At 41.4% G+C, this 13372-nt stretch overlaps 1 protein-coding gene across 2 annotated transcripts in view; it reads right to left on the reverse strand.

The window, feature by feature from the left end:
- PPM1B (protein phosphatase, Mg2+/Mn2+ dependent 1B) overlaps window positions 1–13372 on the reverse strand; it is a 63721-nt gene that overhangs the window by 20302 nt on the left and 30047 nt on the right. For both annotated transcript variants that reach the window (XM_089529169.1, XM_089529168.1), the window contains exons 3-4: window positions 11535–12403; window positions 10360–10477 (exon numbers count right to left, since the gene is read on the reverse strand). In XM_089529169.1, coding sequence (XP_089385295.1) covers window positions 10360–10477; window positions 11535–12380 — 964 coding nt within the window. In that variant the 5' untranslated portion in view covers window positions 12381–12403. The remainder of the gene's footprint in view (window positions 1–10359; window positions 10478–11534; window positions 12404–13372) is intronic.

Here is a 13372-nt window from a genome sequence, read left to right on the forward strand (position 1 = left end):
AACTGTAAAACTATAGCACAGGTGACCAAAACATTTGTACTGACTGTTCACAAATAAAACAAGGGCCTTTGACTCCTGGGTGCACTTGTCCTTTCAGCAGGGATCTTGTTTATAGTTGTGTGCCTTCAAGTCATTTCTGACCTATGGCAACTATAGCCGACTCTATCATGGGGGTTTCTTGTCAAAATTTGTTCAGAGGGAGTTTGACATTGCCTTTGCCTTCCTCTGAGCCTGAGAGAATGTGACTTACCCAAGGTCAGCCAGTGGGTTTCCATGGCTAAGCAGGAATTCAAACCCTGGTTTTCAAAGTCGCAGTCCACTGCTCAAACCACTACACCATGATGGGAAGTCATCCTACAGTTATGAAAAAGGGGCATTCCTTGATGTGAGAGGAAAAGTAAAACCAACAAGTCCCCTACACCAGATCTGAACAATACAGAAGGACAGGTTGCCTGTAGTTCTTTGACTGGTCATCTGCGAATCCACACAAATGGGTTTTCTGCATCTGCGCAGTAGATATTGGAACCACTGGAATAGCTAGGGAACACCTTTTGGCAGTAGCTCTGCCCATCCTCTATATAAGGCCCATCTTCCCACTCTTACCCAGTTCTAGAACTGCCGCAATGGAGCGGACCGGAAGCAGGGCAGGACACGGCCGAAGGGAGGATGGGAGGGATTTGTGTGGATTCACAGATGACCACTCGAAGAACTACAGTTACAGGTTGGCAACCTGTCCTCCTTCTTCATGGTCTCTGTGAAGCACACAAATAGGTCAGACTGATTAGCTTGTACTGTGCAGGAGGAGGGAGTGTCCTGAGTAAAGCTAATAAACAATGTGTGATTATTGATTTAACAACTGATCTGAGAGATGTTGGAAAGGAGAATTGTTCTACCAAAAGCTGCCTCATGTCTGTGTCTGGCATCAAGTCTATAATGGTTGATAAATGTAAGAGGTTGTGACCAGACTGCAGATTGACAAATGTCCTCCAGAGGAATGCTGGAGAGAAAGGCAGAAGAAGCTGCTACCACCCTGGTAGAATGAGCTCAAATTCAGGCAGGCTGAGTCTTCCCAGAGAGTTCGTAGGCAAGGTGAATTGTCAATGCTACCCATTTCAAGAAGTGTTGCGGGGAGACTGGCAGTCCAAGCTTCGAGGTGGAGTAACAAACAATTTTTGGGACTTTCTGGAAGCAGAAGTCCTGTCAAGGTAAAAGGCAAGGGCTCGCCTGACATCCAGAGAATGTAGACGGCGTTCAGTCTCTGAGGAGAGGTTCGGAGCCACGGTGGGGAGAACAATGTCCTGGTTGAAGTGAAAGGCTGAAATGACGTTTGGCAAAAAATAAATGTCTGGGTGAAGGATCACCTTGTCCCTGAAAAACCTGAGGTAGGGTGAATCCACATGAAGGGCACAAGTTCACTAGCTACTAGGAAGGCAGTATTCCAGGTAAGCAGCCTGAGATCACAAGAAACAAGAGGCTCAAAGGGCTTTGCAGACAAAGTAGACAAAACAAGGCTGAGGCTCCAAGCCGGGATCAGGGTGGAGATCGGAGGTCTCAAATTAGTCAAGTCCTTGAGAAATTTCTTGATTAAGGATCCACAAAGAAAGTAGGCCGGTCTATGAATTGGAAATGTGTACAGATGGCTGCCATGTAGCATTTGAGTGAAGGGACAGAGAGACCTGACTGTGAAAAAGGGTTGAGAAAGTCCAGGATGACAGGAATGGTGACATCCAAAGGGAAAAGGCCCTTGGAGTGCAAGGAAGTGGAGAATCTGTTCCATTTCAAGGAATAAGATTTCCTAGTGGATGGCTTGGGGGTGCCAAGATGACATCTCGGACCGGGACTGAGCATTGGGCTAGGGAAGAATCCTCCAAGCCGCGAGATGGAGAGTCTCGACCTTGGGGTGGCGAACCTGGCCATCGGGGAGGGTCAGGAGGTCCGGACAGGCCGGCAGGTGTTGGAAGCGGTTGGATGACAGGTGGAGAAGGGGGCAAACCACAGCTGTCAAGGTCACCATGGGGTGATCAGGATGGCATCGGATCAGTCATCTTGGATACCACTCTGGTGATCAAGGGAAATGGAGGAAAGGTGTACAGCATCTTGCTGGACCATTGGAAGAGGAAGGCATCCCCCCGGGATTGATGGGATGGAATCTGGCAGCAAAACTGCCGGCAATGAGAGTTTTGCGGGGAGGCGAAAAGGTCGATCTCGGGAGAGCCCTAGGGAGAGAAGAGAAAGTGGACGACCTGAGGGTAGAGTCGCCATTCATGGCAGGAGTCTGGAGACCTGCTGAGTTTGTCTGCCAGTTCGTTGTCACCTCCAGGCAGGTGGATCGCCTGAAGGGTGATAGTCCTGGGAATGCACCAGTCCCAAATTTGCAAGGTAAGGTCAAGAAGGGTGGACGACTTCGTGCCTCCTTGCTTGTTGATGTAATACATCACCGTGGTGTTGTCAGTGAGAAGAAACACCACTTGGTGGGACAAGATGGATTCGAAGGACTTCAAGGCCTTCTGTACCGCAAGCATCTCCAAGGCATTGATGTGGAGATGTTCTGACGTGGACCATCTTCCATGGACCGACAGGTCCTTGGAGTGAGCACCCCAGCTGGTGATGGAAGCATCAGTAGTGAGCATCACTTGAGGCTGTGTACAGACCTTATTGGGTCCAGTCACCATAGAAGAGAATGAGAGCTGGACTTTGGTACCGTGATCCACTTTCCAGGGTGGCCCAGGAGTTGTTGAAGACTGAGAAAAGGCATGACTGGAACGGGCGAAAGCAAAGATGGGCGCAAGGGTCACATATGTTGTGGATGCCATGTGTCACAAGGCGATCTGGGTGGTGTGGGCCCTGATCCACCTGGAAAAGATGCAGGCCTGGACGGAGGACCTGAGATTGGCAAACCTGTTGGCAGGGGGGGTAGGCTTTCAATGTTGTCGAATCGAAGTCTGCGCCTAGGAAGCACACCCTTTGGGTTGGAGAGAGGGTGGATTTGTCTTTGGTGAGTGTCAACCCGAGAAATCGAAGCAGAGAGATGGCAATGTCTCTGTGAAAAAAGAGCATCTCTCTGGAGGGTGCAACGAAAAGCCAATCGTCCAGGTAGGGGAAGATAATGACTTGCTGATGGAGGTAGGCCACAACGACCGCCATGCACTTTGTGAATACCCTTGGGGCTGAGGATAGTCCTAAGGGTAAGACCCAGTACCAGAAGAAGGCGGGACAAACGGAGAAGGCAAGAAGGTTTTGGTGATGTTCCCTGATGCTTATATGGAAGTAAGCATCCCGGAGGTCCAGAGTCGTGAACCAATCTCCAGCCTGTAACAAAGGAAGCGAGAGTCACCATTCTGAATTTCTTGAAAAAAAGAAAAGAATTGAGGTAGCGAAGATCCATAATGGGTCAGAAACCTCCATCCCATTTGAAGACAATAAAATAACGGGAGAAAAAACAGTCTCAAGACTGGGAAAGGGGGACGGGCTCGATGGCCCCTTTTTCCAATAAAGAGCGCACTTTGTCGAGAAGGTTGTCTGAGAGGGGGGGTTGATGAGGATGGAGCCCCTTGGGGGGGATGTTGAAGCTCTAGGGCATAACCCCTCAACACAATTTGTAAGATGCAAGAGTCTGATGTTATGGTGGCCCAAGCGTGGTAGAATGAGGCCAAACAATCTCCAAAGGGCAGGTGGGTGGCGAAGTGCGCTGAAAATCTTCAGAATCTGTGCTTGCCTTGGTCAGAGTCCTTCTTTTGGAAGGGCTGTTTATAATGTTGCTGGCATTTGCCTGAAGAGGTAGAAAGTTGAGAGTACCACTGGCCCTGGTAGTCAGTGGATTGAGACTGTTTGGGCTGATTAGGAGGGTAAGTGGACTTTTGCCATTCCAAACGGAGACGGGACTGAGAGGGTTGGTGAGAAGAAGAGGACATACCGTATTTCTGGGCAGTATACCTCATTTTGTTCTTAAAGTCCAACTTTTCATTGGTTTCTTTGTGGAACAAACCGGTGGCATCAAAAGGGAAGTGCTCAATAGCTGATCTGGCCTGGGGAGTTAGGTCAGAGGCCCTCAACCAGGCATAGCGGTGGTGGGAAATGGCTGCAGCCAGTTGTTTAGCCGAACAATCAGCCAAATGCCTCGCTGAAGATTTGTTGGGAGGCAAGGGCGTAGATCTTGGTGTGAATAGCGAAGGCTATGCATTTCTTGTCTTCGGGAAAGTCGTCGTAAAGAGATTGGGCTCTTTCCCAGAGACTTTGTTGGCAGTCTTGATTGGTATCGAGACCGAGAGATGGACAAGAATTTTTGTCTTGCCGGTGAGAGAAGACTTTGGCCTCATCCTTGGAGGCCTTATGCTTCTTTTTGTCTGGCTCAGAGGACTCAGAAAACGTGGGTTGCTTCAGAGAAGCGAGGCCAGACATACCCTCTATGGGCTTCTTGCGCTTACCATGGCGCAGAGAGCCTTGGCCAGCTGTTGGAGGCTTGTCATTGGCCTGAGATGCCCTAGGAGGGGATTTCAAAGTAGGCCTGAGGATTTGGGAATGGAAGGAGGATTTCAGCCTCATTTCTCTATTCTTCCTTACCTGTGGCGTGAAGGCCTTACAATGAGCACAAGCCGAGGTGTTATGGGCCTTTCCAAGGCACAAAAGACATTTGGAGTGGCCATCATGAATGGGAATATTCATTCCACACTTCGTACACTTTTTGAAGGATTATGTGGACATGATGTCCAAGGCAAAACTCCTGAAGAAGATCGAAGCAAACAATCTAAAACAGAGTCTAAAGAATCGTCAAGGAGAAAACGTGGTCAAAACTGAAAGCAAAAGAAAACAATTCCCAGCGCTGTTCCTTGAGCTGCTCACGCGGCAGACAAAAAGGAACTGGGTAAGAGCGGGGCCTTATATAGAGGATGGGCCAAAAAGTCTTCCCTAGCTATTCCAGTGGTTCCGATATCTACTGTGCAGACGCAGAAAATCCATTTGTGTGCTTTGCAGAGACCACAAAGAAGAAAGAAATCATGCCATATGGCCAGAGGCCACTTTAGCTTAGCCTCTTAACTAGAAAGTCAAGGCATAATTGCCTGGCCTAACCCAGACTGTCATGATGTTTCAACTCCCTCTCTCCTAAACTGTTTAGTTAACAGTTTCTCAACCTGACCCTAGACACTAAAATATCTCTTTCATCTTACATCTTAGCCACACCAAATCATTTGTATTCTGAGAGAAACTCACCACTAACATCTTGACTACAAAACGTGTGATCTATCAAACTAAAACATTATCTATCAACCAAACATGTTGGACACATTTTCCTCTCCCAGATATACACAGTATGTTGTTACTATGAAATGCACTTCCTAGGTAAATCCACTTATCCTCATCCTTTTAAAAACAGAAATTTAGTGACATGCTACCTTCTAAGATGGCAGCAGATATGGAGCCCTAGTGGCGCAGTGGTTAAATGCCTGTACTGCAGCCATTCACTCAAAACCACAAGGTTGCGAGTTCAAGACCAGCAAAAGGGTCCAAGCTCGACTCAGGCTTGCATTCTTCCGAGGTCACTAAAATGAGTACCCAGACTGTTGGGGGCAAATTAGCTTACTTGCTAATTAGCTTACTTGCTGTTCACCGCTATGATCTTTGGAATAGTGGTATATAAATAAAGCAAATTATTATTACTATTTTTATTATTATTATTATTATATGGGGAGTGGCCTAGTACAGGGCCAACCTGAGAACCTCGGAATCTCAGATGGAGATGCCCCATCTGCCTTCGCTCACTGATCAGCTCCTGTAGAAAAAGTGAACCACAAGCCCACAGAGACTTAGCCTTGACTCCTGTGACACTTAAAAATAATTTCTGACTGTTCTTCAGCACCTCTCTGGTTTTTTTCCTTGGCTTGTGGACTGACATCCTCAGTTATTGATCTTGGACTTCTAATGATCAACACTAGCTTCAGTTTAGTGTTCACTCAGTAATTTACCGTCGGCCCTTCTTATACACTGATTTTTTTATACACAGATTCAAGCATACACGGTTTGAAAATGTTCCCAAAAAGTATACATTTCAAATATCAAACCTTGATTTTCCATTTTTTATAAGGGACACCATTTTGCTATGTCATTATATTTAATGGGACTTGAGCATACACGGATTTTGTTATACACAGGGGATCTTGGAACCAAACCCCAGCGTATAACAAGGGTCCACTGTACAACAGTTAATACTCTTTCTGTACAGAATGCAGTTATCTTTAAGACTATGACTGCTGATTTGAAGCTATTCTGTTTTTGTGCTCAGAAAATGTTTGATTAATTTTTAAAATTTGATTTATTGCTATTTATCATTAATACATTCTATTGCTGGCTATGTGTTGAAATGTCCAAAGTCACATCTAAATACTTCTCTATACATCCTTTGGGGCACTTGAACAATACACCCAACAAGAGCAACCATTACATAAAACTTGCAGAATGTGTTTGGCTACACATACACACAACATGGAATAGAAGTCAACTTCTCAAGAGTCAGAACTTTCATTTTAAAACATGAAGCAAGTTTCTGAAACTTTCCTGAAAGAGTGAGGACAATGAATACTGAAGGCACCATAGTTAAAGAAATGGCTCAATAAAATATTCAGTGGCTACAGATGGTATTTCAGAGGCATTCTGAGTACTTATCATGACTAGCAAAATCGAGTGAGCAAATCAAAAGCTGCAATAAAGTTCAGAGAACTCTTCAAACTAGGAAATAGAATTTTATACAATTTGTATATCATACACTGTCTAGGTACAGAATTTTAAGCTTTTCAAGGTGAAGAACAATCAAGCAGCACAATTTGAAGTGACAAAGTCATGTCAGCAGAAACCTATGATCATTGCGGAATAGCGGTCTATAAATAAAAATTATTATTATTATTATTATCAGCAACTGAAGATGCTGCTCATTACACTGCTTGCAATCAGTCACATATACAATACACGATAGTTTTATAGATAATCCACAAAACTAAAAGCATAATGTTCTTATAGTACAAGTTTAGAAAGCAAAATCCAGATTGTGGGAATCCAAAGGTGTAAAGCCATGACATATATATTTATCAAGGAATGACCATGGACAAGTTATTAAGAAAGTCATGTTTCATTAGATAAAAAAATATATAGGTCTACAGGAACACTCTTTATTATTGTTGCTGGATGTACTTGGCATAATTTGTTCAGAGAGGGTTTGCCTTTGCTTCTGAGCCTGAGAGAGTGTGACTTGCCCAAGGTCACCTAGTGGGTTTCCATGGCTGAGGGATGTGAAGCCTGGTCTCCAGAGTCATAGTCTAATGCTCAAATCACTACGCCACGCTAGTTTTCTTCTATGACTCTTGTTATCCATGTACAAACAGTGTTACTAACACTAATACTAACAGAAACTCTTCAGTTGCCTCCAAATACTATGTAAAATTATATACATTGAACTTTCCTTTGACATCTCAGTGCTTTTGGCTTGAGTTCAAGTTGCATCATTCCAGTAGCTGGCTGAGTACTTTCTGACCTGGGACTCTCATCTACCAGTAGTATCTTTTGCTTCGTTTTGATTGTCTCATCACAGAGTTTTTGTGGTAAAGGACATTTGAAAGCATTTACCAGTGCCTCTTTTTCCAGCATCCTAGGAAGACTTAACTGAAGTGCCACTGCTGTTGTCTTTGAGAGATCCTCTGCCAATGTCACCTCCAACTATTGCTGCTGCCCAGAAGACATTGGCAGGAAAATGGTACACCCCCTCCTGGCCACATGGGGACCAGGGACAAAGGGTAATAAAAACATGTAACTTTCAATAAAGATTATTTTTTTAAAAAAATGTAACAAAATGTCAATTCCATTAACAGAAAAGTAACTTCTTTTGAGATCCAAGCTGTTCCTGTTCTGTGTGAAGCTAGCTGCCCCTTTCTTAAGTAGGGAACACTGAATTTCTGAAGACGTTCCTGTACTGTAACATTTAGAAAAACATTTAGGTACTGAATAGGTGAAACATGTCATGTTAGCCAATGCAGACAAAGGACGCTTCTTGTTGCATGGCCAGAATATGATTTCCTGGATTTGAAAATACCAATTTTTGCCACAAAGCAACAGGGGGAACATCAACAAGAAGGAGCAATGGTATGGGACCTAAATCTTTTAAAGTTTACCTCCAACAATGATAAAACTCATTCATTTGGACTACAATTGGCAAGTTTGAAGGAGCTGCCAACGAAACTTCAAAACCTTACATGAAGTATTTTCTGCATTTTGGTTGGCCAAAAATGGTATCACTCTTTTATTGTTAGTCTTTTGTGGTTTTGTGTTATTTTGTTGTATTATCCAATCCCACTACCATGGACAGGTAGTCCCATGGTGGACCACAGATTGGAAACACTCACTATACATTCCAGTCCCCAAGAAAGGAGATATCATAACCATCACTCTCCTGCATTAATGTCTTATACAAGCAAAATGATGCTAAAAAACTTTGCAACAAAAACCTTTACCATATATGGAATGAGAAACTTACGTCCAAGTTGGGTTCAGAAAAGGAAAAGGCAGAAAGGACCATATTACAAACATACTTTGGACAATTGTGCTCACCAAAGAATTTCAGACTGAAATCAGTCTGTGATTTATAGAATATAGCAAAGCCTTTGATTATATAGGCCATGAAAACTATGGATTGTTCTTAAAGTAACGGGTGTGTCCTGATGTATAATAGGGCACTGTCATGACACTGTGGTGAAGCAGAAGGCTGAATTTTTTATTTATACACAGAACATATCATACAGAAAGCTAGATTAGGATCAGAGGAGGGAGGTGTGAAAATTGAGGGAAGAAACATCAACAATTTAAGATATGCAGAAGATACTTCAATAACAGCAGAAAATAGCAAAGACTTGGAATGACTATTGAAGAAAGTTATGGAAGAAAGTGCAAAGGCAGGATTACAGTTGAGCATTAAGAAAAAACAAAGCCCACAGATTTACATAACTTTAAAATGGATAATGAGGACACAGAAATAGCTGAAGAATTTTTTTCCTACCTTAAGCTTGGTCATAATAAAAATGGAGACTGTGATCAAGAATCAGAAGACAACTAAGACTTGGGAGGGCAGCTACGAAAGAGCCAGATAAACCTCAAGTATAAAGATACATCAGTGAATACCACAGTCAGTATCCCGCATGTCACAGCATTTCCCAATTTCTATGTACCATTGTGAAAGCTGGACAGTGAAGCAAGCTGACAGGAAAAAAATCAATGTGTTTCTAGAGGAGATTGCTAAGGATACCATGCACTGCCAAACAGACATATGAGTCCATGAGGAAATCAAGTGTTAACTCTTCCTAGAAGCCAAAATACCAAACTGAGGCTATCATCCCTTGACTACATGAGGTGACATCTCTCATTAGAAAAGATAATGCTTGGTAAAGTGGAAGGCAGTAGGAAAAGAGGAAGACACCATTACAAGTAGAAGACTCAAGCAAGCCACATCCTTAAGTTTGCAAGAACTGAAACAGGATTGTTACTAACAAGGTGACCTAGAGGTCACTCAATCACAGGGTTGCCACAAGTCAAAGCTGACTTGATAACAACAAACTTTGCAAAATGTGCTCACCGATGCCTATGTCTGAAGTTACTTGGAACTGCATAGATGTGATACACACTTCCAGCCATTTCATCTTCTGTCTGGTAAATATCAACAATTCAGGAAGCAAAAAATTCTTACAAGCTAAGGGAAAAGGAAATACCCTGAAAATTTGAATATTTCCCCAACTTCCATGCTGAAATCTTATTAATAAAAGGCTCACAGAGCTCAGATTCCAAAACACCATACAGAGACACATATTTTCGTTGTCATGCCTTTGATAAGTTTCTTAATTTTTCTGCCCCTATTCACATAGCGTTAGAGATTACAAAATATTAGTGCAGATACTATTTCAGAAAACGAAGACATATAAATTGCTTGATATTAATTATTCAACAGGTGGAATGACTAATAGATGCATGTTTGCCTGCTCTTCAGAAGGGTTTGCTATGTTCATAAGGAATGAGCTAGCAAGCCTAACTTTAAAATCTGCCCCTTGCCCTATAAATCTGTCAGTATGCAAACAGCAAACTAATCTGTACCTTTATACAAGACACTGAACAGTGATAAACAGTATGTGCAAGCCTCAACAGAAAGACTTATATAATCCATTATATCAGTCTGCTGTCTGGATCTTGTGATTCAGAAATCACATCCACAGCATGAAAAGAGACCGTTGCTTTCTTCAGTTGCTAAAGGTGCTTCAGTTGGTTTTGGGAGGAGTGAGTCTGATTCAAGTCACAAAAAATATCTACAATTATGTATAGAATATAATTTCTTACCTTCCACCCGTGTTTCCAAGTGCTTATCCAATTCTGCATCTCTTTTCACTGCCTCATCTGAGACCTTAGGAGCATTTGAAAAGCAAACTAGAACAATACTCATGTTATCACGACTTCCCTATATTTTGGGAGGAAAAATAGTACATATTTGAGATTTAGTGTTTTATCATTTACAGTCAGTCCACATGATTAGATGCTAAATAAATGAAAAACTATGTGCTAGTGATTTGTTAGATATTTCTTACTGTCAGTTTTACTTTAAAATAATTATGTGGTCCATAATATACTTAAATTCAGAGTATAAAATGCATTAATTATTTCCGTTTCAATAAACTGTCATAACTAAAATCTGTTGCAATTTTTAACATATATGAATGATCACTATAGATGTTGAAATTTGAAAAAAAAGTTGTACAGCTCTTAACATTTTATCAATCCAATATACCTCTACTCTAAACATTGAGATACTGTATACTGTTGAAAAGTCATGAAATGAAAAGACTCATTTCATAGTCCATCAAAATGTACATTTAAACAACAGAATGTCTTCACAGTTCTCATCTCACATAACTAGAGGCATGAACATACTAGCTTGCGAATGGATAAAAGGTCAAACACAAACTTATTTTTATATCATTCATTTTCATATACCAATTCAAATGTAACCTTTTTATTCTGAAAAGCAAAATGTGCACTTGAAAGTAACGTGAGATATTTCCCAACAAATAAAAAAAGAAAAGAAAACCCAGTCTTCACAAGAAGAACCATCAATTCTAGATTTTTTAACAATAACATCAAAGTACAACTAGTTTCTAATATTCTTCAGTCAGAAAGAAAAAGGAATTTGTCCTTCCTTTCTAAAAGATCTAACATTTTGCTGTTTCAAGTATTTTGTTTCAAAGTAAATATTAACTTCCACTGAAAAGTTTTTGAATGTACAAAATTCTAGCCAGATTGCGTAAGTGGCATTAACAGTCCCAAACCCAATACCAGGATGAATTCCTAGAAAGTTCACAGTTCTATCAGTCTGTAATTCTTTAATAAGTTCTTAAGGGAATTGTTAGCAATACAGAGAAGCCGAACACTCATTCAACAGGGTTTGTTTAATTTTTTAAAGGGATTTAAGGGATATCCTTTTTGTGTTGCCTTTTGGGAGTTAAAAAAAGGTTACATACCTTGTGTAAACAAGTGTCCACAACCCAATTGCACACTTTTTCCAGATCATCTGATACTTGAAGCCTAGACTTAACAAATTCACAGAGCTCCTCGTTGCTCATTACATCCCAGATTCCATCACAAGCCAGGACAATAAATTCATCCTCTTCTGCTCTTACAATTTCATAAACCTCAGGTTCTGGAGAAACAAGTTGTTCTGTAGGGCCTTTGCCATCAACGCATTTGTAGTCATAGTCCCCCAAAGCACGGGAAACGGCCAATGAGCCATTAACACGCTGAATCATGACACTCCCACCTGCATTCTGGATTCTCTCCTTCTCCCTTGGATTACAAGGCTTGTGATCCTGTGTTGAAAAGCAGACTTGTCCATTCCTATAAAGAACAGCACGAGAGTCTCCACAATTGATAAAGTAAATGTGCTCAGGTGAAATCAGAACTCCCACTGCTGTTGAGCCACTCCTGTCCATGCCATTTCTGAGATCTGAAAAATTGCGCATGTATTCATCAATTTTCAAAAAGCCAGTTCTGATTCCACTCTTTACATTTTCCACTGAAGGTTCAAAAGTAGAGCTGGGCTGTTCTGATCCCCTGAAGTCTTCATTGTTAGTAATGTGATCTAATAAGTGGTTTGAGCAATAATTTGCCACACGAGATCCTGCATGACCATCATAAACAGCGAAGAAGGACCAGTCCTCCAAACCATGAGGAATTCCTACAACAGCTGTGTGAGCATCTTCCATTTCCACTCTCCATCCTTGCATACTGCTTAGGCCATAGCGCAACCCATTTCCTGCCCCGTGAGCATTATGTTTCTCAGTTTTTGGTTTATCCAAAAATGCACCCATGTTTGCTTGTTTTGCAAATGAATCTGCAAGGCAAAGTTTGATGATGAATACAAGAAGTAGCAATGACAAGGCATACGAAGAACTACCTGAGTAGCCAAACAAAATCCAACTTCAAGACAGCCAAAATTATGAAGAATTCCTTTGGTCTTGACAGTTCAAACAAACGTCTTGAAATATGTAGTGTTTCATTATTAAAATTATGAAATGATCCAGATACCTGTCTGCCAGATGATAGGTGAGAAATCATACACATGCTCTTCACATAATGCACTCCTTTTACATAAGGAGCCAATATTTCTATATTTTTCCCTGCACTAGCTTTCAGAGTAATGTGAGGGGTTTTTTTCCCTCTAGAATGGATGTTAACATAACTATTTCATATTAACACAAGCATAAAATCCCTATTTATATTTGAACCAGTAAGGCACAGAAATAATTGAGACAGTCCCAAAAAATCCTCCAAGCAACTCAAAACTCTATGAGTACTACAATAAGAGGCAGGCTGCTTTTAAGTGAAGGCTTTGTTTAAAAAAAAAAGAGGAAAAGAAAAAAGAAACAAGCACCACTGTTCAACACTAAAATGGCTCACAAATATGTTTTATAAATTTTTCATGTATGCTTAACAGGTTTGCTTATATGCAAAAGTCATACTCTTATTTGACTTTTAACCTAATAAATTGTCCATGAACTAGAACATTATTTTTATAAATGGGCAACTGTGAGCTAGCAACAATGGGTCGATTCACACTAACACAAACTATGGTTTGGTGCTATGGAAATGAGCCCCATGCTACATGCTGCCAACTTCAGCTTTCAGGAACAAGATTTTTAGTGAACAGGCATACTGCACAAAGCAAAGCAAGGCACTTTTCTTAAAACTGTGAAGCAACAACTTTCAGAGATTCTGAAAGATGTCAAACCTATTTTTGGCAATGACTATATCCCAAATACAACATTGGTGAACATCTTAATACATATATGTATTTTAAAAC

This window comes from Sceloporus occidentalis, unplaced genomic scaffold (genome assembly GCF_023333645.1).
Source record: "Sceloporus occidentalis isolate IW3139 unplaced genomic scaffold, rSceOcc1.0.p SCAF_6, whole genome shotgun sequence".
NCBI lineage: Eukaryota > Metazoa > Chordata > Lepidosauria > Squamata > Phrynosomatidae > Sceloporus > Sceloporus occidentalis.